Source organism: Thermobia domestica, chromosome 10 (genome assembly GCF_964235325.1).
Source record: "Thermobia domestica chromosome 10, izTheDome1.hap1.1, whole genome shotgun sequence".
Classification (NCBI taxonomy): Eukaryota; Metazoa; Arthropoda; class Insecta; order Zygentoma; family Lepismatidae; genus Thermobia; species Thermobia domestica.
Genome location: NC_137463.1, coordinates 230625975 through 230653531, shown reverse-complemented (window position 1 = coordinate 230653531; position 27557 = coordinate 230625975). Strand labels below are relative to the sequence as shown.

At 34.5% G+C, this 27557-nt stretch overlaps 1 protein-coding gene across 2 annotated transcripts in view; it reads left to right on the top strand.

The window, feature by feature from the left end:
* LOC145663054 (uncharacterized) overlaps window positions 1-15727 on the top strand; it is a 75544-nt gene extending 59817 nt beyond the window's left edge. For both annotated transcript variants that reach the window (XM_081729214.1, XM_081729216.1), the window contains 2 exons: window positions 4558-4910; window positions 9117-15727. In XM_081729214.1, the coding sequence (XP_081585340.1) occupies window positions 4558-4910; window positions 9117-10110 (1347 nt within the window). In that variant the 3' untranslated portion in view covers window positions 10111-15727. The remainder of the gene's footprint in view (window positions 1-4557; window positions 4911-9116) is intronic.
* Window positions 15728-27557: the final 11830 nt, after the last annotated feature.

Genomic DNA, 27557 nt, shown 5'->3' with positions numbered 1-27557 from the left:
AAAATATAAATTGACAAAACGGTTGTACGGACACAATAAAGAGCATTTATCAACATTTAAAGATACACAAGTTATTACATAATATATTCTAACAATAAATATGATTTAAAAAGTTATTATATCACATGCTTCATTAGCCTTTTGTGACGCGGAAGGATTCTGATAATTTCTAGGTGTAATTAAGAAGAAAAATCAGGACATAAATTTACAAAACGAGACGAGACGATACTTCTACAGGGTGTCTACTGATACTGCAAATACTTGAATTGTACTGGAATTTAATTTTGATACTGGGAATACTGGAATTTTGATCCACATACTGGAAAAATCAGGAAACTGATAGGTCAACAAACAATACCTTCTTGTAATTGTTTTAATAGTCTTAGAAACAATTTTGTATTATACACTAATTGAGATTGTAAATTTTTCCAAAGCAAGAGTTGAATATATTTTGTAATTAGATATTTAAAGCAATCGGTGGAGTGGAGTGCTGTGAGGGAAGATGGGAGGCCGTTTTAAAAATGTTTAAAAAAAATCATTTCTATTTTTTAAAAAATCAAGGCTAACTAAATTTATTAAAAACAAAATATTGTTTTGGTGGTAAAACAATTACAAACCTGAAATCATCAAGAGTGTGATTATTCCTAAAGAACTTTAAATAAATGATTGTATTAGGTACTGGAATTTTGCTGATAGTTATACTCAGTGATTTATTTGTGGATTTTGTAGAAGGGGGAATATTTATGAAAGATTGTGTTCCGTATAACAGAACAACTATAAAGTCAGGTTGGGACAACGTTATTTTTAAACCTATCTACTTTGAAATTATGGTACTAGTTTCATAGACAGTCCCCAAGTTCATAATTTTTAATTTAAAAAAAAAATTATGATAAAAATTGGTAGGGACGTTAGATAAATTTGGTTAGGTAGATGAGATCACGTTCGTTACTTGCCTTGCTACTTTTTGTCCTACTGCTGAGGACAAGTGTCCAACATCCAGCAAAAGTCCTATAGTTACATTGCAACCTGCATAACTTGTCATAACAAGTGTCACACTCCTACGTAAAACTGTTTTGTTATGACAAGTCACTGTCATTTAATTTTCCAGCTCGGAAATTGTTTTTGATCACATATAGAAGAGAACAAGCCACTGGGGCTAGAAATCACCTTACCACTATTAACACTAGGTCCCGAATCATTTTCATCTTTCTGCTGAGATGTCTGTATTGTGATTTCGGACGTTGCACTATCTTCAAAGCCTCTTACTTTGTGTGCTGGAATTACTTGCCTCATCGTCAGGAGCTTTTCTTTTGTTAAAATATAGTCTAATATCCATTTCCTTTTGTTCTTTTTAACGTGTTTGTCAACGAAGAAGATACCAATTCACAACTGCTATGACTGCTCACTGATTACTGAAAACGTTGTTTCTTTATTACTGTGCTACTCAGATTAAGAATGATACGTAGTGATGCCAGTTGAAAGATTTTTTCTTCGGGAAGCAATTCTATAAACAAGACCAACACAGCTCGCGACAATAAACATACTGAAAAAATGAATTATTGTACTTTAAAACAGATTGTATATCCTAAGAAAGGGGGAAAATATCTTCCCAGGCAGGGAAGACTGAATTAAATCTAGAGACAGGGAAGTCAAAACTTAGAAGGAGGGAAATTCCCAGGCTTCCCTGGCTACAAATAAATTCCTGGTTATACTGAATATACTGGAATTTTGAAAATGAAACTCAGGAGACACCCTGTTCTACAAAAGTTAACGAAACGAGATGGGAAAACCATATTACTCGTCTCATCTCATGGGCAACACTAGAAACACAGTGAAATTGTTAAAGGGTAAAGCGATGAAAGTCTAAGTCTCCAAATAAATAAATAAATAATGTAATCAACTTTTGCTCACTTATACAACGCACAGTATAACTAGTTTGTTTATTGTTATCCTATATACCTTATTGATTAATTGATTGAAATGTAATCCTTCCAGCAGCGAAGCTATACCAGATGGTATCCATAGCTTGAAGTTAGATTAGAAACATCGCTCGGGTTTGTATCCGAGGCAAGCACTCTCACCTGGAACTGAACCTGGGATTCGGCGCATAGAAAGATCGTGCATTGGCCACTTGACCGTAAATGAGCATGCAATGCATTATTGCACTGGCCTAAACAAACATCGTATTCCATGATCACAATATGTTTAGAATTAAATTATATAATATAGTTGACATTAAACATAATCATAATATATAGACCCATACTCTTTAAGAGCAAAGTATAATATTCTTTATTATTGCTCTTGTTCAGTAAGGATAAAATGTCAAACATGGGAGTGATTTTTGTGAAATTGTTGACTTCGAGAGACTTAGTTATTCCTGAGCTTATACAAATTACGAATCATGGATTTTGCGTGGTAGGGATTGTCACGAGTCGAGCTAAAACTCGACTTGATTCGAGTTCCAAGTCAAGTCAAAGGTAATTTTCTCGAGTCGAGTTCCGAGCCGAGTCACTGTTTCTGAGGTCGAGTGTAATGAATAGCTCGTTCATTCAGCTCGTTTTAACTCGTTTTGAAATCTCATCGAATTAGACTGGAAAACGAAGCCGTGAGAAATGCAAGCAGTAATGTGGAATACTTTTAATGTGGCTCACGAGACGGGACACTGCTCGCATCCCGATTAATCTCAATAACGAGACGACCATAAATTTTTATAACAAAACAAATGTCGTGCGCACCAATATAAGTATATACTGTAGTTCTTACGATCAAGGCTGAGACCTGCACGGTCGAATTTTTGAGCCCAAGCAGATATCCAACTCAGGTAGTGATGTCAACCGGCTCGGCTCAGTTCAACTGAGCAAACACCTCGAGCCGGCTTGGTTAGGATGAGCCATCGCCTCGGCTCAATTAAGCCGATGGCTTGAGCCGACTCGGTTCGGATGAAGCACTGGCTCCATCTGGCTCGGTTTGGCAAGTTGTTGACTCGGCTCACTTCTCGGGTCGACTCGATGAGCTGTGAGCCGAGCCGTCGATATTCCTGAAACCGGGCCAAGCAGTTTTAAACATGTTTGGCCGGCGCTCTGTAACTTTTAACAATTTTGGCTCGAGCCCAAATGGTTGCTTGTTCGGAACTTAAACCCAGAACCTCGTAAACAATGTCCTTGCCTTCTGAAGACTTCTCGACGATCGAGGCCGACAGTCTGGTTTTTAGTATTTAGATACAAACCCCCTATGTTTCATATTTATACAAGATGTTGTTATAATAATAATAATAGTAATAATGATAAGTTGTAGTATCAGTGATAAATTATATTTTGTATATAGAATACTTGAAGAGAGTACTTGAAACTACATACAGGATTTGGCTCGACTCGACTTGAAACTCGACCCGAATTCTTAGTCGAGTTGGAGGAAATTCTTCGAGCTGAGTATTCGAGTCGAGCTTAAAAATGTCTGTTTCTAGTCGAGTCGAGTTTCAAAGAAAACTCTCTCGAACTCGCTCGTGCCCATTTCTATTGCGTAGGCCGTAGAAGAACACATTTATTCTTTATTGTTGTAAAACTCTTCAAACATTATTAGATTTATTTAATGTTGCTATAGAAATATTTTCAGCTATAATAGTAAGTAATAGTTAGCCGTAATTTTCTTTTCAAGGCAGTTTTAAAGATATGGCCAAATTATTATTTTATATTACTATTGTTATGTTATGATAATGATGGGAAAGTTTCCAGTTTTCCTAAACCCTGTATAGTTGTCGCCACATAACAATTGAAAACTGGCAAATGGTAATATTTTAGGTATAGTTGCATATTTGGAGCGGAGGAAGTTTACTATTGATAAACATTTCGAGAATGTTCTTGACTATAGTTTATCTCATAATAGACTTATCAGTTATCACATTAGTAAGTAATGTTGGTCTAACTGTAAGTATTCAATTTTATTACTAAGCACTTTTCCATATGAGAATTATTCAGATTTCTTTTCTAAATTTACGCTGTTTGAATAGAACACATGTATCATATTTAGAGTGAAACAAGAAATAATATGAGAGGCTAAAATTATGTAACTGATGCGGGATGAAGAAGTCTGTCGTATGATGAAGAAAATGAAATGAAATCTTTCAGTTTAACGTTCCATAATTATACCCTTTAGGCTAAGGGATACCATGTTAAGGCAAGTGAAGATGGTGGAAGAATTGATGGAATGAGAAAGTGGAGGGAAACGAGAATATCCCGAGAAAACCCACAGATACGATGTCCACCACAAACTTACTTGACCGGTAATTGAACTAGGGATCCCACACATCAGAAGTAAGCGTTCTACCACTAAGACAGCGTGCCCCACTTGTATGTTGGAGAGTGTTGGTATCACGGTCAGGGTTGGGAACAAAGTGTATGTTGTTCATGAGACGATCTTCACACTGACACAAAACAGACCTACTTGCTTCCATTATTTATCTCTTCCTACTCATTTTTATGTTTTTTCTTACGGTGGATCTTATGGAAATTCCCACAGTGAAAGGAAAGCTACTTACATTTTGTTTTGTTGTTACAGGAAAATATCAAGTCGGACAAAATGCTTGAGCAGAAGCCTCATTATCTCAATCCTCAACCAGGAATGCATAATATGATCCAAAATAATATGTGTAAGCCATCAATAACATCGGATATGAAAGACAGAATGGATATGATGTATAAATCAGAGCCATCAGATGTTTGTGTAAAAGACTCCTGCCAGGGTGTAGAGAGGTGTCCGAACAGTAGTGACTATTGTACATTGAAAGTTCCTCAAGTGCCACAACCTTGTACAGAGCAGTTCAAAGCAAATCCAGATTCAACGTTTGTTATCCCAGATGATGGAATGGGCTTTGATGATGGTGTTAGAGTCCTTAGAGCACTTGGTACTTGGTAAGTATACTTTACTATTTTTCAGTATTATTGTGTTTTTCTGTTTACATACACTACACTGCCATTAATGACTGGACATCACTATTAATTCTTCATCTTGTGCTGATAAAGAGTTAGTATAGCATGTGTTTGCCATTCGCCGTGGTGATAACCTCGACAATTCTAGGAAGACTTTCCACAAGATTGCAGTAACTTCTTCCATTCTTTGTGCGAAATGATAATCAGTGTGGTTGTGGTTGGAGCTTTGGCCCAACCAATCTAGCACTTACACCTTCACCTCCTTAAACTACTTTGTGGTGGCGTGCGCTTTATGGATGCGGATGTTGACATGTTGAAACACAAATGACAACACTACCGAACAGTTTCCAAAGGGTAGGTAGCACCTAAACGGCGTGACAAACATCTTGGCATTTGAAGGCGGCGCTCCAAGTTCCCTTTAAATGCTGCTAGCAAATGAGAGGCCTGCGGTATTGCCACGTTTATTTTGTACACATTCACTTCAGTTTATTCCCTGCCACCTGATCGCGCTGTAGTTCGTCTGCTTAGCTAAGTCATAGCCGCACCCCTTTACCACTTGGCAACGTCGCGTCAGAGCTTGCGTTGTATTCGTTTAGCTGAAATGCCAAGATGTTTGTCACAGGCTTTAGTTGTCTAGGTTTGCTTGATACGTGTCGGTACTTGTTGTTCCAGGCAACAACCATGACAAACGCCCACACCGTTATTCCTATTCCGCCAAATCTCACAGTATGAAAAATGCACTCCGGTAAGTAGTGCTTACCTGGCCCGCGTCGTGTCCACATACATCCATCGGATTGCTACAATATGTAATGCGATCCATCACTCCATATGATGTTCTTCCATTGTCCATTAGCGCCGTGTTTTGCACCACTGTTATCTTTGGCGTTCGTTCATTTATTGTCATCCTTGGCTTATGGACTGCAGCTTGCCTATTGAACCCAGTTCTAACACATGAGGAATAGTGCATACACTGACATCACTCCCAAATGGTGACCGGAATCCTGTGACTACAGTATCTAACGACGTTTTCCGGTGTACTTTACTTGTCTGAGACATGACTGGTCATTATGGACAACTTTTATGGCTTCCTTGGTCGGAGTTACGGTTTTATCACTTCCTCTCGTTCTCATTTCACCTCTACATTACGCCCTATAGCACGCAAGATCTAGAATTTGCCGGAAATCTCACCTATTGAATGACCGATTCGGTGGACTCTAATGATCGTAGTCATTTAATTTGCACTTAACTCTCGCCGTCCACTCGCTTCAACTGCAAGCGCTTGTATAACGTTCTCTAGAGTGGTCACTTCACTTCTATCGCCAAACGCAATCCATTTGTGAGATCTGAACGAGTCTACAAGTCTTTTGGAAACGCCTGGTTATTGATAGCAATGTTGTGAGTGTATAAATATTGTAATTCTGGAAAAAGATACACTGTTTTATACACATTTCTTTTCCTGATGAAAAACCGACATTTCTTTAAACTGTTTGGAAACATTATATGGGAACTCCACTACTAAATGTTATTAAAATCTTTAAATATAATGAACTTGTGAGCACACCATCCATCATTATTGTAGAAATATGAAATGTTATAGTTCACCATTAATGCTAGAATAAAGAGGCGGTGTTTTTTGTCTTTTTGTCGTACTTATTTAGTTTTAGACGCCTGATGTGTACTTGTAATTTTTCTGGCCAGAAGTTGGCAGTTTTTTTTTTTTTTTTTTTTTTTTTTTTTTTTTTTTTAATTGACCATGTATAGAAAAATATATATTCTAAGTTAGTTGCGTCGCTTAGTGGACAAAAATTCAGGTTTACGTTGCTTTCGGAATATCTAAAATATCTAAAATTAAGCAAGGGCGAGTTGAAGAATCGATTTTGCAAAGTAATAAAATGTTCTTTTTTCTTTCTATGTAAAGTATGTAACACAAGTATATTCTTTTGGTATTACACAATTTCCAAACTAACTCTATCAACTTGTTATTTGTCCAATGGTTGATCAGTCCCAAGAATTTTATATGAAAATATGAGAATTGTAAACTATGTATTGTATATAATTGCTAACCTACTTATTGTAACCAACCTATCCTAAAATCCTTAACGACACAAAGACCTCAAGGTATTGCAAATAATTATATGATTTTTAATAAGGACCAATTCCGCAAAGACTTTCACTGTTTCCGCTTTTATATTTGGTATCATTTCGAAGTACACTAAGGGTCATGCGTAACTGATGAGGGAATTCTGAAGAAATATCATTCAGATAGCTCACTACAAATCTTTCTGACATTAAATGGAGTTCCTTGTCACTACTGTCCACAAAGAACACTGGATTTGTAAACACTCGAATTTTTCAGTGATGTTCATCATGCTTTCAAATTTGATCCGTAATTGACTTAATACAATATCCAAATAACCATAGAAACATTAACTTTGAAATATTGTTCGGGATTACATTCTTTGAGCGCTTACTTGTGAAACGACATTCGATTCCCCACATTTGTGCCATTTCTTCAGAACCATTATTTACTTCGGGGTTGTTCACATATTATGTAACGCAGCAACGGGAAGGGAGGGGTTTGGCCTTGCGTTACAAAGTGTGATAAGGGGAAGGAGGTTTACGCCTTCGTTACGTAACGCATGATTTTTTGCTATACTTTTAACACATAAACTTATTATTTCTTGTTGGTTGCATAAATTTATTCCAAAAATATTAACTCTTGAGATATATATATATATACATGGGCGGCGATTAGGGGGGCAAAGGGGGCAGTTGCCCCCCCACTTTTCTGAAGTGACCCATTGATGTATATAGTTTCATTTGGAAATGTGAAGTTATTGTGTATATTACTAGTTCATAGAAAAGAATGATGCCATATATTTGCCGGTGGTGTTAAGAAAGCTACAGGAAAATTGAGTTTAATTGCCACGGAAAATGGTCCAAAATTTAACCTATTGGAGCGCAATAATTGCAGCGTACTTTCATTTCTTACTTACAATTTTATTCAGGCTCTTTGAAACTAATTGAGATAACATTTCGTCAAAAAAAAGTCTTTCACAAGTTATTCTTTAATTGTATAAAAATTGACAGTTCCTAAAATGTATTTTCTTTTTTCTAATAGTAAGGAATATTGAATAAATATAGAGTAATAAGAAACAACTTCTCCCTTTTCCATTGTTTTGCAGTGTAATATACGAGTGAAGTGGTGTGTTTAGAGGTGTACGAGTGTATATATAATTAAATTTAGTGAATTCGACATAATTCTAGGTTTCAGAATTATTTCGTATAACTGGAGTGATTTTAAGTATTGTAGAGTTTAGATGTGTTCCAAGAAAGTGAAAACTGCACCTAATTGCAACGAACATGTTTCGAAAAGCTACAAAAGTGTTTCTTTAAATGTCGTAGCATATGCTCGTAGTATTCACTGTCTTTTTAAGAGTAATAACATACATTTAATAGCATGTGTGGAATTAAAAATAATTTGTTCATTATTACCCGGTTTCAATGTAACTTTTGCAAAACAAGCCTCATTATTCATTACTGTGATTAATATTATCTTTTCTATTTGTTTGTTTTGCAAATTTGTTATTAGATAATAAGATCACACAATTTTCCAGACAGAATTTTAAGATGTTCATGAGCAAGAAATCAAACCTCTTACACTTTCGTTGTTTAACAATACAAAGAGCTAATACCTACTTCCGTTGCTCTTGTCAATTTACTTAATAAAATATGAAATACGATATACGGTATTTTAACTGAAAAAGATACCATCCTATTAGTTATACAACCTTTCGTCAAACAAAGTGTGAGCATCAACCAGGTAAACTAACATTGATATACAAATATTCAGATCATGTCTTGCCCTCCCCCCTTTTAAAGTCCAATCGCCGCCACTGTATATATATATATATATATATATATATATATATATATATATATATATATATATATATATATATATATATATATATCAAGAGTTAATACTTTTGGAATAAATTTATGCAACCAAAAAGAAATAATGTGTTTATGTGCTTAACTTAGGGAAAGCTTCATCGTGCTAGATCAGTCCTTCAGAAGATATTAACAAGTCCATTTGTGTTAGAGAGCATGCACCGTTTTGACAGTTGTTTACTCCTTTAGCCTTTGTGTATGAAATATGACAACGCAATATTATTATTTGAACAGGTCTCCTGATTATTCAAGCAACGCGTCCTCAAGATCTGGTTTCACTCCGTTTTCTTCGTCATCGTCGTCTGAACCATCATATGCAGATACATTACACCATCACCAGGGAATGGGAGGAGGAGGGGGTGGTGGAGGAGGATGCTATGCACAAAAGAAACCGCAGCCTCCACCTTCAGGAAAAGGTCGTGGAAGAACTCCTAGCACTGAAACAGGCATTCCGAACACGTATATTCGGACATCGGAGAACGCTCAGAAGAGTTTTGTGTGTGGTGTTTGTGGCAAAGGGCTTGCAAGGAAGGACAAATTGGTTATCCATATGCGTATCCACACAGGCGAGAAACCATACGTGTGCGAAGTGTGTTCAAAAGCTTTTGCTCGCAGAGACAAGTTAGTGATCCATATGAACAAATTGAAACATCGATCTTCTACACCGGTTAAGAAATGTGAGAAGGGGGTTGGGACTACAAGCAGTAGCAAGAAGCAAAAATATGTAAAACAGCAACAAGCCGTAAATCCTCCAGTGTCCACTGCTGCCGTCAATACCATCTCTCACATTACTTGCAGTTGTGAATATTGTGGAAGATTGTTCAATAGCCGTGAAGACTGGATGAACCATACTAAAACTCATCTTCATGACAAAATGATGATGACTCGACCAAATAATGGTCCTGTACCACCACCGCCTTCGTTTAATGGAAATAATAAATCTATGGACACCTTACGTCCAAATATGGATGGTTTCCACAACAGTATGGGCTTCTGTCCCCCGCCATATTTTCCACAGCCCCAACAACCATATATGGGAGAAAGACACTTTTGTCTGGTATGCAGGCAGGACTTCAATAATAAGTCTGATTTTATGTTTCATGTGAGAAATCACTTCGATGGAAAACCTCCTGATATCGGAAGACCCGTCGATACTCATCCTTCGGTTGATATGTTTGGAAGAACGACAATGGGTAATATAGTGGATACATCAGGTCTTTGTTCATGAATTACTTTAGTTTTTGCAGACTCTGAAGAAATATCTTCATTTTCAGTATTCGTATTACTAAAAAGAAAAACTAAAGCTCGCTATATTGATATGTTAAGGTTGACGATGTTTTCGCCAATAATTTTATTTGATATGTGATGTAAGTAGTTATGCTTACCAAGTTCCAATATTTGCTTTATCTTTGAATGCCAGTCTCTAAGTAACTCTTTATTGTGTACCTGAGTTTTTCATGTTACTTGTTGCTAACATATAAAGATAGCATGTACATACAGTATTAGTATACTGATACAATGTTTATCCTTTGTATTAATGTATATTATGCACATAATATATTTTTTTTAAGTTGCAGATGTATAGAAATAATGAATTATAAACACAGGGTTATCAAAATGGACTTTACAACTTTGAAAACTCACATTAATTAATTGATTTAGCGTATAGACATGGTTTTGGTGTCATTTTGTAGCAAAATACATTTTTTTAATACCGTATAAGACATTTTTGTCTGGTATGCAGTCAGGACTTCAATAATAAGTCTGATACCTTATACCAGCGTTCCCAACTTTTTTCAACTTGCGGCACACTACGGGTGTAAGTTGAATTCTCGCGGCACCCGTATAGATATTTTATTATTTACAAATATAAAATATCATTTTTTTTTTATTACTGATCTCCTTCTCACAGAGATGAAAGCTCGATCACTGGTTTCCCCTATGCTAATTCATTATGCTTATTTTTTATTCTAATTTTAAAATAGAAAACAATTGCAATGAAATATAAGACTCAGATTTTTAAAAATACGCTTTCTTTTTCGAAAACTGTATCCAACCTTTTACTAAGAACGAAGATCACTAAATAACGAACGAACGAACAAATGTCTTGTACTTTTAACTTTGCTGTTTTAACCAAAACTGGTGCATGTTATTGCAATCACACAGCTTGCGATGCGTCGAAGTCAAAACACAGCTGTTGAACAAAGTGTTGTTCTGTCATTCACGTGCGAATGAGTGTTCTACGAACGTTCATTTGACTCATTCCGTACAAGTGCTTCCATTTCTCGGTGTTAGTATGACTCTCAATTTAAGCGTAACGTAGCAGCTAACCGTGGAAATATGTACGAGCCGTAATACTGTCTGCTACACAATAATAGATGTAGAATAATATATTACAATTACAGTAATTTTTTCCATGGTAGAAATTCATAGTAATGTGAAATACAAAAACATACATTTTTCCTATGTCTTGCAATTTGGTTGCTATAGAATTAATAATTTTGTTTTCATTTCCTCGCGGCACACCAGTTGCAGCGGCACACCGGTTGGGAAACGCTGCCTTATACCTAAAGATGTTCAATGTGACTTCCATTTGTGATGCGGCACACTCCCAATTTGAAGTCGATTTCTTGCCAAAAATTCCTTACGAGCAGTTATATCAAGGTCTTTTAATTCTTGCACCATTTGTAATTTATATGATTTGAGATGCAACTGTTTTCTCAACACACACCAAACTGTCATGTGTGGGACGCCCAGCTATCGAGAAGCACGACGGGTTGATTTTGTAGGATTGTTCACAAAGCTTTGTCTCACTTGCTCTACAACGTTTTTAGACGTACGGGAACAACCTGAAGATTCGTAGTGTCTTACCGAACATGCAGTTTCAATAAAACACTTACGCCACTGATAAATAGCAGGCCTACTAGGAGGATGTTTACCATACTTTGTGCGAAAATTACGTTGCACAGTTGTGACAGATTTGGATTCTTCAAACCAAAACACACACGCCTGCACGCTCGGGACCAATAAATGCAGCCGTTTTTGCTCCAGCTGCCACTAATGGTTTGTTTCTGAACTAATGTACTACGTGAGTCAAAACTTGATGTATTCCGCTACAAAACGACACCAAAACCATGTCTGTAAGATAAATGAATAAATCAAATGAATGAATCATGAGTTTTCAAGGTTGTAAAGTTCTTTTACGTACACCCTATATTTTACGGCTTTTTTTGTAACGATATTTAATTTCGGTTGTTATAATTATTTACTATTCCAGACTTCTATATCTTAGTTATTGTTGTCATCTTAGTATTATAACATGGAAATAATTTTAACTCAGAACACTGGAACAGTTATTTTATAAAGAATATTCTATCTGGTGCTGACATTTTACTCTCAAAATTGTATTCTAGTCATGTTCCTGAGGGAGGCGGATATATATATTTTTGCATTAAAACTTTTATAAATTCGGCATTATAAGAGTTCGTAACTTTCGTCTATTTTGTGTAAATTATCTTCGCAACTGTGAAATTTTCTGACTAAATCGACAATATGGTATTTAGTTTTAGATGTTAAACAACTTGTGGTACGAGCATTTCTGAAACTACTGCACTTTCTGTATTTTTTTCTGAAATTTAAAGTTTAAAAAAAATCATGAACAGTTACCTGTGTTTAAGTTGTCCTAAAACTGGAGGAGGAAGGAAACTCTTTGTTTATATATATATATATATATATATATATATATATATAAACAAACCATATTGAGAAAATAAATTAACCGTCTTAAACACTGTCGAAATAATCCTTATACTTTTCACGGTACATTGGCTCTAAATGTGCTTTCCCAGTTGTGCTTTTTTTCCTCTCCTTGATGCTTTTGAATAACCAGACATCAATTCTGATGAAATGATCAACATTTACAAAAAAAGGAGGTGCCATTTGCAGTGTTAGAGACTATTACATATGAGAACTGCGAACATGATAGAGCTCTTATATCTAATAGACTAGTTTTAATGATGCACTTTTCCACAATAACCTAAGAATGGGAATAGCTTATTCTAGAGACATTGGAATTTATATCAGATAATCAAGAACATCATTGAAGTTTGCGCCGCTAAGAATGCTTGTAAGTTTGGCGCCCACGGACCACACAGTACTATTCTACAGGCTAAAATAAAGAGAAATTGTTATATGAGGGTTTGCCGTCCGGGCCCTCCTTCAGCCGCTATGGGGAATCAAAATTTCACAATGTGGCAACGTCGCAGATTAACTTGGAACTATTAGCATCACTCTGCGAATACATCAAGCAGTTAAATCGATTACTGCACTAATAAGTGACTCTGGCAATTCGTGTCTCCAGACAAGGACCCGGAAGGTATGTTGGTATATATATTTTTTTGCTTTATTATGACTTGCAGAGCAGTGCTCTGTTGTCCATGGGCGCCATTTTTAGAACACCCGATATATATTACGTGTATGAAAGAAAATGTAATTCCATGTTAGATAAAAATCATTATATGCCTTCTACTTCGGATAAGTCAGCTGCATAGACTATGCGGTTTGTCATGCAATAGTTGGTATTCAACTTATGAAAACTAGGAAATATATTTTATACATTTGCTAATCTCTTTCGAATGTAATGTTATATTTTATTTTAGATATGTGGGATTGTTTTCTTTATAACATTGAGATATTTGATATTTATTGCTTCTCAGTATGTTTAAAAACATCTAAAGGATGATTAGTAGTACAGAAAGCACCTTTTAATGTTTCGTTTCTTAAAAAATAAAAAGTGTGAAAAGGTTGAAACAACTTCACGTTCGAGTTTCTCCAGTAATAAATTGGTTAATATCTTCAATGTAAATTCCGAAAATAAGTTAAAATAGTATCCAGTACAGTTTGTGCAGATAATAGTTCATAAGTAACTGTTTACATACGCAATAATTATAACGTTTATAAATGGCTTTGCTTCCCTTTAATTTTGTAGAAAAAATGTTATGTAAATAGTAAACAACCTCTAAATCATTGTACGAGTAAATAAATACTGTAATAACTTAAATGAGAACGTATATACCCGAACGGACATAGTGTAGTGAAAGATTTTGAAATTGTAAAGTATTTACTTATTTTTTTACTTATTTCAATCTCATAGTGGTGCTTATTATCTGATTCCTCGACTTACTGTTGGGCAATGAAAATATTGAATTTCTTCTTGAAATTGATGCAACATTTTTGTACGTAAGTTTAATGGCTGAAGAGTTCAACATAAATCTGATTGAATGGTATTTTTTATCGATTATATAATATTACAAAGCCATTAATTGAATAATTAGATAAGAAAAATTAGTGTGAAAATAAATTCCAAATTTAATATTGTTATTACATGTATTTTTTATTAACGTAAATTACGTTTGCGCTTTTGTATAAAAATATATTAAAAGAAATAGAGTATTTTAAGTTTTCGAAATTAGGTTGGATACTAGCAGAAGGAAACATAATTTTTTATATTTACGAAATCTTTGATATTATATATGTATATAAACAGAATAAATTGGATAACCCAGTTTCAGAATTGCGAATTCCACTTAAACTATTTTGATATACAAAGTTGTAGTGTAGGTAACCATTTTTTGTAAAACAAGAAAATCTAATAGACTTTCATACTACATATAAAAAATTCTGAACACACTATTTCGTAGTCTGTAAGACTTAGAAGACACTGAGTTAGTTCTGTACTCTTTTGGTTAATAGTGAATGTATGAAGATGTTTTCCGAAGTAAAATATGGAAGGATGCTATTTGAAACAAAATGTTAAATGAAAGTACAGTGAAGCCTGTCTATGTTGGGCACCATCGGTTCCATTAAAAAGTGGCCAACTTAGACAGAAAATAAGTGTGATGTATTTTTAGAATAGGAGTTCTAGTACAATATTAGTTAATTATAAAATTTTAATAAGCAATGTCACGACAGCTATTTTTAAATAATGTATATAGAGTAATCATAACGATATACAGTACTAGAAAAAAACACATAGGTGTGTAGTGTTTAATACACACCTATTAACAAATTTATTCATGGTGGTTCATTCTAGACGTATTTCTTTTATTCTTTTTAACACATTGTTAATGAGCTACAAGTGTTTCCCTCGAAACAAAAGATGTTTTGAAAAAAAAAATAAGGGAATTCATATCTCAAAATCTCCGTTGCCTTCCGACAAGCCTTCAGGTACCAATAGTTGACAATTGAGATGGTTAGCTTTAACCTTGAGGATTTTCCGGAATTACTAAAGCTCCCCACCAATGAAAGGAGACGATATAGCTAATGGTTTTACCAAAACAGACAGAGTAAACAAATACGTACAACCATTTCCTGAATTCCTGTACGTGTTTTTTCTTATTCACATCTTCCATCACCTCCCTTTTATCAGGGTAGTATTCTGGCCATTGACTTCCAAGAACAGATCGTGGGAATCCATGCTTCTTTGTCCCCAGTCACAAATACAGAACACGAAGGAGTTAAGAAAAATAACAACGGTATTTTGCGTGGCCAAGACACGCAGGTAAATTTATCATCATCATAGGGTAAACATTGCTTCAATGCAGCCAACTTCCAAGATAGACAGGTGGCCAACTTACAGAGCAATAAGTAATGGATGTCTTATGGGAAAATGCAGGTTCAAGACGAACCAGGCCAAGATGAACAGGTGGCCAACTTAGAGAGGTGGCCAAGTTGACAGGTTTCACTGTATGTAAAAAGTTAAAGAGAAAAAGATGAGGAGTACAATTCTATTGTACGTCATACATTAAAAAAAAAAAAAAAGAGTTTAGTACAAGATTAATAGTAAACTATGCAATACTAACAATTATTTGAGAGTTAATTGTGTACTAAATTGTGTATGCTATGGAACACAAAATATGTTTGCTCCTTTTCTTTCCTCCTCCTGTTTATTTATACCTAGTTTAGTTTTCTTTCGGTTGTTATTTCAGAAGCAGCGTTTGAATATAGTAATTTTATAATTTCTAAATTAAATAAGTAAAGCCCATTCTCGTAGTGATATTAGGTTCGTGCTTGAATATCTTCTACATAATTTATAACTTGGGCATTTTATTTTACTTTTGAATGCTTCTGTGTATAATGCGCTGATAGATATTACACGAAATATTGTATAATATGTATACTGTATGTAGTATTATGAAATTTTGTATTATTTTTATAAGATTTATTTTATAGTTTTTTTTAAAATCTTTATTTGTAGATTAACTAATTTTGATTACATGACATTTTTATTGACCATTTTGTATTATCAGTTTTGTTTTCTGACATATTTTAAATTAGAAGAAAAATGTTCCTATGTTGTACCCGGTGATAAACCTATCATTCTACTACAAATCTGTTGTACAGAGCTTCCGTGTTGTGTACTATAATCAACCTTTTCTAGTATTGTATTTCTACTAACTCTGTACTGTTTTTTGAAACATGTAGCTAAGTTACATTGTACTCTGATATATACGAATGTATTTGTAGTATGAAATTGTTACTGATATACATTGTCATACATAAATGTTTTTGTTTGCTTTCAGTATTAATAGTAAGCACCCGTTGCAGAAAACATCCATGATAAAGTTGTGGCATGCGTGTGAATATATGAAGCTTATTAAGATTGTTATTAATAGTATTTTGTTATGGAACGACGGCTGGATATTACAAGAGGCATGATGAAAGTAACGTAACGTTTTGAGCAAAAAGAACCGCATAAAATAGTATTTTGGGAAGTCGGGTATAGTTTTTATTTTATTTTATTTACTTATTTATTTATTTATTTATTTATTGGAAAGACATCATTTGAGAAATTATTTTGGCAATTAGTACGTGCCTATTTTTGACAGGTCACTTTTTATCGAAGTAACCTCACAGATGGCGCTACCAGTGTGTGAATCAGTGATTAGTAGCCAAGGAAAGTTCAACTAGTAATAATGAGTGTGGACAAAGAGCTTTTAGGGGACAGAGCGATTGCAGCCTGCCGCAATATTCAGTAAATTTATGAGACAAATGCAGTTGACTCATACTGCAGTACTTGCTGTCAGTGGTTTCAATTATGAAGGAACGGAGACAGATGTCTTGGTCTGCTGGTTTAGCACTGTTTTCAAGAATATTCTTGAACAAGCCATAAGAAACAAATAACCATAGCGAAATCAATGAACATCTTCCAGATACTGACAGTAATCGAAAAACGGTATCAAGAGTTTGATCATTAGATTTCTCATCAGCTGAGTGCGAATCACCAAGAGGTTGAGCCACGATCGGTGTTTCATTTTCTCTGTACAAACATGATCAATTCTTGCCATACATTGTCAGAGACGATAAAAAATAGCTACGTACCGAAAGTGTGAAGCATCGCAAGATGTATGTCGCGTTTCTGAACCGCCGCTATCGACGTCCAAACCAGTAGTACTTCATTCCAAGAAAGCGTTGTTAAACATGTAATTATATCTCAAAGGAGGTCCTGCATCTCAAACGAGTTTAAACCATAATGCCACCTTTTACTGCGAACAGTTGGACAGGTTGCAGCTAAGTTTTGTCAATCGCCAAGGAGTCATCATCCATCATGATAACGCCAGGTCTTATGGTGTCGTCATACGTCAGAAATTAGTGGACTTCGCTTGGGAAATTTCATCCTACTCGCCTTATTCTCCTCACTTTGTACGAATATAACTTGTTTCGCGCATTGCAAAATACCGTCAGTTCGAAAATATTTGATGATGTAGAGGCTGTTAAATCTATCTTACGATAATTCTTCGACTGGAAACCTCAGGACTTATCGCGTGAGATATGGCAAGAGATTATTGATTGTGGTGGGAATTATGCATGGTTCTAGGTGAGTTGCAGTTTGTGGTGTTTGCACTTCTGTCCACACATTGAAAATGAATAGAACTTTTCCATGTTCCAAATTATTGAGTTCGACCAAATTTGAAGAAAAGATGAATAGTTATAGTCTTCATATTCAGCATATTTTATAGGACCTTTATAGGAATGAATTTTCTTAAATTATATTTGTTCCGGATGCTTGTTTGATGACAAGATTCGAAAGATTTTCTTTTCTTCTAACCAAGTTATATTGTTGATATAATATTTACTCCATGATTTAAGTGAGGAAAATATTGCGATAGTTTGACAAAAATATGGATTAATTGAACATCTCTTTTTGACACTAAAGCTGTGCGAGACAGGATTGACGATACTGCTCGGGTTTTAATCTGAAGTAAGTACTTGGAAACAGACTACACGATCTTCTATGGTTGTAGAGTCTCTCTTGATATCTTAACATCTTGAAGTTGGGTGCTATTCATGTTTATTTCTTCGAGACACTAATATGAATTATATTTTGTAGGTTGTTTATATTACAATTGATGCGCAGAAGAGGCATTAGAATTAACGTACTATTTCTGCCCTACACACTTCTTTTTATTCACGAATTGTCAGTCCCGCACGTCCCCTTTACATTAGAAGGAAAAATGTAAAAGATTTAAGATTACATAGAAAGGAACATATTTTAAGCCGTTGCAGAGAGAGATTTATCCAGAAGCTGCTGCTGTGGTTTCTAAACCCACCTATGTAATGGGACGAAATGATGGAGTAGGTGCCAAAAATCCTACTGACTTTTCTTTTCTTTCCAGAGTAAGTATTTTGGATGTAGTGATCAGTAAGTGGAAACCCCCTGTTGTTCTTGGATCAATGTTTAACTTGGTTTTATGCCTTGGCTCAAAATTTGTCAGTTCGATTCCCGGCGGGAGCTCATATGGTTCGAATTCCACGTTAATCAGAGGTCCCGTCGCATATACCTTTGCTGCTAAAAGGGACGTTAAACTTCAAATCAACTCCACTTAAAAAATGTAATTTCTATGTTGTTTTTAGTTTTTCCACCTTACTGTATGTCGGCTGTCCCGTATATGCCTTGGTAGACTTCGTGAAAGTATTTGTACAGATCTTTCAAATATTTTCTTTTAACCTATTTTCCTCGTGCAAAGAACCGATGTTGAGCTAATGACTTCATCAATAACAAAATAATAATAATAATAATAAAATTTTAAAAAAAATTAAAAAATAATTTCGTTACTACTTTATATTACATTTTCAGGTTTGAACTGCAAAGAGAGGGAGAGAGATGGAGTTCGAGGTTCCCGAAGATGAATTATAATATATGCGATTGAGTGTTAAATAGTACTGACATTTTCTGTTTCAAGCAGATCAAGGATTCTGTAAGTAAATACCGTAGAATTATTGTTTGTTCCAAAGATTGGTTATCAGAAATAGAAACAGTTCCATATGAAAAACAGAACTACACTAACAGTCAAGTCGGGAGATATATATATATATATATATATATATATATATATATATATATAGATAGATAGATAGATAGATAGATATAGATATAGATATAGATATATAGATATATATATAGATATATAGATAGATAGATAGATAGATAGATAGATGTATTCTTACGTTACTTTTTACACTGCAAGAGAGGACATAGCAGGTAGGAAGTATATTAAACTGGGAAAAATAATTCAGCGCTTGGTAGAAACAGTGTAACAGAAAATGTCTTCCTCACTTATTGGATCAAAAGATCCAATATATTTCAATCAAAATTTTTTTTTGTACGCCTTATATGTAGAGAACTACATATAGTATAACCAAACCCATACTATCACTTAACTCAGTATGATATACTTATTCCATAGAAAATACGAAAACTCGATTTAGGGGCCGTTCTAAAATTTTGTGGCCCCCGATCCCGAAACTAATTATTGGCCAAGATCGCAATCTTTTGATGCGTTTTTTTAATCATTCCTAAAATTCTTGTTTTATCTTAGAAATGGGAGAAATTAATCACACGTAAGTTCTGCCCAGAGCTAATGTAGCGTTGATATGTTACTTTTTGCAGTGAAATGACATGACGAGAAATCGGAAATTTGTGAAAGAACAGAATTATTAAGATTCACTTATGCTTCATGTAATACGTGAAAACAGGGCATGATTTAAATTTCCTGCATTGAAAAAGCAAGATAATAGAATATAGATGAAAAGCAATTTATTAACGAAATTGGAGGCGGGGGAGAAGGAAAATATTAATGAAATATTGAACGGGCGTGAGAGGACAGACATTATGATAATTTAAGAAGAAAGAAAAAAATATTTGTTCTCAAAACAATTGAAGGGTCAGGGGGAAGAACGCTTTCAGTCCATTTAATGAAATTTTTCAGGAGAGGAAAAAAAAGTTATTCATTAAATAACCATTGTAATTACATTGTTAGAAAAATAGTTAAGTTTTTATCATGGTAAATATTGTTTATATGTAAAGAAAAACTTATTTTTACAGCAAATTAGAAAATTGGTGTTGGAGATATCGATTTTTTTTTTTTTTTTGAAAACTTTCTGAAAACTTTCTTCCCCTTCGCCCTTCAATTGTTTAATAATTTGGTACCTTTCTAGCTCATCTATGGAGCTTTTTATCAACCTATCAGCACAAACACAATAACCCATGACCAGTACACAGAATATCATATTTACATAGATTAGTCACAGATTACAATAATATCAGATAAAACCAAATGAAAGTGTATGCTAACCTAAGCAAAATATTAGTTTTCAAAACAAACAAACAAAAAAAAAAAAAAAATCAAAAGATCCATTAGGCCTATATTTCAATCAAAAATTTTCTTGTACGTTTTATATCTGGAGAACTACATATAATGTAGCCAAACCCAAACTATCACTTAACTTTGTATAATGTGCTTATTCCGTTAAAAAAAAAAAAAAAAAAAAAAAAAAAAAAATCGAATTAGGGGCCATTCTAAAAAATTTTGGCCCCTGATCTAAAAACTAATTATTGGCTAAGATCACAATCTTTTGATGCTTTTTTCTTTATCATTTCTACAATTCTTGTTAGTACAACTTTATGTTCAACTCGATTTTGAATATATAATATGTATTATTCCGCTATTGAATTGTGAACAACCACATTTTCAAATTTATTAGTGTAACTATAAAGCCCTTGTTTTAAGTTCCTCTTTCATAATGGAAAAAAGTCTCAGCAACTAAATTGTTCATTAAGTTTCTGATTTATGCTTTAATTTCGATTCTGCTATTGAGTGGTTAGACTCGCTTAAATGTTTAGTTAGAGATGAAGTCGGTTTTTGTTGAGTGTGTGTAATGTCCCTCACATGTTCCTTTACTCTTAAATTGTAGTCCCGTTTTGTTTGTCCAATATATTGTTCCTTACATGAACATATCACTAATATATACTCGGATTTTTAAAGTCTTTTACGAAATACCATTTGTAAAACGGAACAGATTTTTGTAAGTTCGGAGGGAGAGATGAGACTAATTAAAGTTAAATGACCGGAAAATCCTTTTTAAGTTTCGGTGATAAGCACTTTACATATAGCACTGCAATCCATTTTTAATCACTATTTTCTATAGTCCTGGTATTCGACACTATTTTCTTTCATTTCACCATTTTAATTCACTTCAATGGTGTTTGTTTTGTCTTTCTTAGTGGATTTCCTTATTTGCGTACTATAAGTTTGAGATAGGTGTTGAATTTTAGCACGACTTTGCATTTTTGTATTTGATCCCCATTATATGCGTTTTTTCTGGCGATGTATGTAATATTTGTGTATTTCTTCCTGTAGGAGTTCCTAATTTGAACATAATTTGTAGGCTCTTCTGTACAAATTTGTCCAACGTTCATCTTTCAAGATTATAAAATGACTTCTTTACATATCAAAGACATGTATGGTAGTATTCAACTTTCATTAGCCTTAGATATGGTTTAAGAAAGTCTCATCAAAAAAAGGAACATCTCCTCACATAACGATACGATTAATTTACCTTCTAAAATTGTCCCTTGAGACAAACTGTTTTAGTTCAATTTTTCAAATAGATTTTTGGGTTACCCATGTTACTCCTCTCAGCTTTCTTAGCAAATGTTAGCATAGATCACTTCCAAAGAAAAATTCTAACAAATCCGTCTCTATGCAAAGTTATATATATATATATATATATATATATATATATATAACGCTACGTTGACGATACCATCACCATCTATACAAGGACCCAGAAAAATTTCTCAACTCTTCATAGAACTAAAGAATATTCATCCCAAAATAAGCTTCACAATAGAAATTGAAGAAAACTCGAAAATATATTTCTTAGATATTGGCATAAAAAATCAAATCGTTGTTTTGAGACAATGGTGTATCATTACAAAGCAAATTCAGGCTATATTTACAGTCATGCTACTTTCTACCACCCACACTCACAAAAACTGAACACTTGGACAAATTTGTACAGAAGAGCCTGAAGGAACTGCTAAAAAGAAATACAGAATATAACATATTTATTTAACAATCACTAGATACAGCTCAGAGGCCATTTTTTACTGGATATCTAACAACAAAAACATGGAAAGGAAAAAAACGGATATAAGAAGGATCAAATACAGAAATGTAAAACCGTGCTAGAATTCAACATCTATCTCGAGCTTACAGTGATGAAAAAAGAAAATTCACAAGGGAAAACGAAAACATCATTAAAGTGATTGAAAGTGGTAAAGTGAAAGAAGCTAGTGTCGAATGCCAGGACTATAAAAATAGTGATGAAAAATGGGTTGCATTGCTATGTGTAAGGTGCTTATCACTGAAACTAAAAAGGATTTCCAATATTTGAACTTAAAATTAGCTTCATCTTCCCATCCGAACATAAAAATCTGTTTCGTTTTACAGAAAGTATTTCATAAAAGACCTTGTAAAACTTGTATATACCTAGGTATGTAATGGCATGGTCATCTGAGGATAAACTGGACACTGAACAAACAAAACGAGACTACAATTTAAGAGTAAAGGAACATATGAGGGACATTAAACACGCTGAACAAAACTGGTCTCATCTCTAAACATTTAAGTGAGTCTAACCACTCAATACCAGAATCGAAATTAAAGTCAGAAACCTAATGAACAATTTAGTTGCAGAGACATTTTTCATTGTGATAGAGGAACTCAGCTTAAACCGTGATGGTGGTAGCATTTCTAAGGAACTTGTTTCGATCATTAAAAAATGTTACAATAATAAACTTGAAAATGTGTTCGTTCACTATTTAATAGGGGAACAATACTATTCTGTATTCAAAATTAGGTTGAACACAATGTTGTATATATATTGCTTAGGTTACCATACACTTTTGTATTTAGCTGATACTGTTGACATCTTTGAATAATTTCGAAACGTACCAAAGTATTAAACGATTGTTTTGAGAATAAATATTGGGTTTTTATTCTTGAATTATCATACACTAAAATACAAATGCTGAGCAAAGCAACATTTTATTATAAAATAATAATTGTGACAGTTTCGGATATTTAACATATCCTTCTTCAGACACTATCAAAAATAAAATTTATTTTCGAGTGTCTGAAGAAGGATATGTTAGATATCCGAAACTGTCACAATTATTATTTTATAATAAAACGTTGCTTTGCTCAGCATTTGTAATTTAGTGTAAGTTATTGAATATAGCAAAGCTAGTATGAATCAGTTAGTTATTGAATTATCATTACAGAAATATTTGAGAGAATAAGTAATATATCAGTTTGTAAAACATCCACTACACGGTAGACTGCTGTTTAACTTCTTACTCCCTTTTTATGTTCTAAGAATAACCGGAAGCCGAACATTCATTGTTAGTGTTTTAGTGTGTAATATTGAAGATAACTTCATAACTGCATTAAATCGTTCGACATGCAAATAGACTAACTACCAATTTATATTATCACGCAAATGAGTATAACAGTAAGAACTAACATGGTAGTGAACGAAGTTTTAACACTTATATCCTGAGGAACTGTTTTTAGTAGTTTTTGCTCTACTGTAGACTTCCATGATTAGAAGTCCCGAAGAGTACCGCAAACTAGTTGATGCAACGATTATATATGCATTAAGATTTGATTTGAAGTTTTTAACGTCTCGTTCAGGAGCGAGGCTATATCAGACGTGGATGTACTTATTAACGTGGAATCTCAACCACATGAGCTCCCGCCGAGAATCGAATCCGGGTTTCCCACCCTAAAGTCGCGTACGCTGTATAGGAATTAGATACGAGAAAAATTTCAATAAAACTTTATTGTCACGATGGAATCGAAGACAAGTTCTGATACCTTCGTTTAATATGTGAACCATCGTTTTCGTCTTAGGCACACAAATAATTCTGTGATATTACTCATATACCTTGCACCTGTCGTAATACACTCATGTATTTATAGTTGCTTTCCACGGAAGTAGATTGTTCTTGACTACAATATAGCACGTGCGCAAGCGCACTGATATTCAGTTAAGTGAATCAATCAGTTTACATTGGAGTGATTTTAGCGTCCATATTTTTTATGTATTACAGTAGTTGTAATATACTTTATCCAATTTCTTTTTGAAAAACACAATATCTTTTAAATGGAGAAAAGAACTTGGAGAATGAATATGTTTCATGATAGTTGCAGATCAACTGTAACGAGCAGATTTCTGTAGCACCAATCATTGAAGCGAATGCTGTCTTTTTATCTTGTATCAAATTGTTGCAAACTCTGAGGATTGCAAACTGATTATACCACTTATTTTTTGATTCTCCCTTCATTGAGTTCGTGATTACGCTACTATTCCAAAAATTTAAAATTTAGCATCCACCAAAGTCTTTGATATGTGGTACCATTATATTCTATAAATTCAGTACCGTAAGACGGGGTTACTTTGCACAAAATATGAAAAGAATTTCACAGTCCTCTGTCGGCAAAACCATGAACAGTAAAGAGGAAGTTTCAACTGACACCGTAAGATAGAACATGTAACTGTATTTTGGCTATAATGTTGGCGGTTAAGATCAGTTCTAATGACCGGGAGGGTTCGTTGTTGTAGAGGTATGGAAAGCAGTCACTGTAAAGGCCGCCAAAATTTGAAAGATATCACCTACAAGAATTTCCGTCAAAGTTAAGTCAATTTCGTAGAATACTACTGTGTATAACGGGACTTTGATGCAATAGTTGAAATTGAAATGTGAAACGTTTTAAAGTCATAAAAAAAGTAAAACTGGGAGAAGGCGGTTTCAGCCTCTACTCGGGGTTACCTTGCACCAGTTCAAAGTACTCTTTAGATAGGAAATTATTACTACTGGAACCTTCTGCTAAATTTAGGTAGATGGCGGAATAAATTTCTTGTTGGAAAGTAAATTATGAACAGTGGCGGATCCAGAAAAGTAGTTTGAGAGGAGCTTCACTCACCAAGGCTTTTTTTTTTTAAGAAATCACTACTTTTTTTGGGGGGGGGAGGAGACTTGCAGCTTATACGCATAGGAATAACTAACATTAGATTTTATTAAAAATAAATTATGCAATTTGGGTAGGCTTCAGCCTGGAAGTCCCAAACCTCGTAAATCTTTCACTGATTACGGTTGGGATGATATTCTTGGACATAATGAATAACCAAGACAAATCAGTTCATTGGGATTTTTTTCTTCTGTTCCTGAGTTGGCATCTTTGTGGAACATACGCTAAACTATTAGAATGTAGTTCTTGTGCCGGTACCAGAAAATACATAATTTTCTTTACAAATATCGATAATGCAAACTAAGTACTGATATCAGTACCATCATATATATATACATATTATATATATATATATATATATATATACATATTATATATATATATATATATATATATATATATATATATATATATATATATATATATATATACATATATACATATACACATATATACATATACATATATACAGGGTGAGTCAAAATAAGTGTTACAAGCCAATATCTCGCGAACTATACATCATATAAGAAAAATATTAAGAGAGAATGTACAATATAGAGGGGCCTAAGAAATGAGTCAAACATTAGGTTTCTCCCGCCCCCCATTTTGGGGGGAGGGAGGTAAACGTGAAATTTTCAAATGAGAACATAGGTCGAGTGATACCTCGTTCGAAAGAGCTTGAAAAATTGAACATTTTTTGTAGGAAACAATTTTTGATATGGGGCACCGTTTTCAAGATGGGCCCCAAAAATGGTCCTGTATCCGATAAAATTTCCAGTACTTATAAATAAGTGTTACAAGCCAATATCTCGCGAACTATACATCATATAAGAAAAATATTAAGAGAGAATGTACAATATAGAGGGGCCTAAGAAATGAGTCAAACATTAGGTTTCCCCCGCCCCCCATTTTGGGGGGAGGGGGGTGAACGTGAAATTTTCAAATGGGAACATAGGTCGAGTGATACCTCGTTCGAAAGAGCTTGAAAAATTGAACAATTTTTGTAGGAAACAATTTTTGATATGGGGCACCGTTTTCAAGATGGGACCCAAAAATGGTCCTGTATCCGATAAAATTTCCAGTACTTATAAATCGGAAACGTATGAGTAGGAAACGATTAAACAAAAAATAAAAAACGGAAACATCATAGGCAATGTGGAATGATGTTGTCGTGGTGTCCGCAGGGCCCTAATAATGGGGCTCCGGGACCAATTTCAAAATTATTAATGGGAATATACCTGTAGGTTGAGTGATACCTTGTTTGATAGATCGTGGAAAGCCAAACAGCTTCGTACGAAATTTGTTTTCATTTTGGGCAAGCCTGTTTCAAAATGGCCGCCAAAAATGGTTTCACATTCAGATAGAAAGTGCAGTGTTCAATTTGAGTATTACACGCCAATATCAACGCAACGAACTACGCATCAAATAAGAAAAGTGTTAAGAGTCAATGTACAATACAGAAAGCCTGAAATTTGTGTTAAAGAAGTTCCCTCGTCCCGCTTTTGTATGGAGGGGTGTACATGGAATTTTCAAATCGCAACATAGGGCGAGTGATACCTCTTTGATAGATCGTGAAATACCAAACAGCTTACTACAGAAGTTGTTTTGATTTCAGACAAGCCTGTCACAACAGCATTACCACAACCTAATATCCTGTAAAGTAGTAGGATAACGTTTAGTAATTCTACGGGTATGTGCGATGTTAAAAATTGTAATTTCAATCACTGTAAAGCAAATAATTTCAACACTTACCATGTTACAAATGATGCTCGATATGTCCTCCATCCTGCTCCACACACCTCCGTAAGCGGCGGCATAGGGATGTTCGTACATCATGTAGCACCTCTGGAGTGATAGATGCACACACACCTTGGATACGCGCCTTCATATCATCAGTAGTTGTTGGTACGTTGGACATTACCCGATCCTTAACATAACCCCAGAGGAAAAAATCAATTGGGGTTAGGTCAGGAGATCGTGGAGGCCAGTGAATAGGACCTCGACGCCCAATCCATTTATTCGCCATACGGTGGTCCAATAAGGCTCTGACCTGACGTGCGTTGTGTGCTGGAGCACCATCATGTTGATACCACATTCTTATACGTTCAGCGAAAGGAATATTCTCTAACAACTCCGGGTATAGTACATCACTGATAAATGCGGCATAGGTATCACCAGTAAGACGTCCATCAAAAAAATATGGCCCAATGATATGGTTACCAAGGATGCCACACCATACATTAAGAGACCACCGATGCTGATGAGCAACTTCTCTCTGCCATAGTGGATTTTCCCTAGC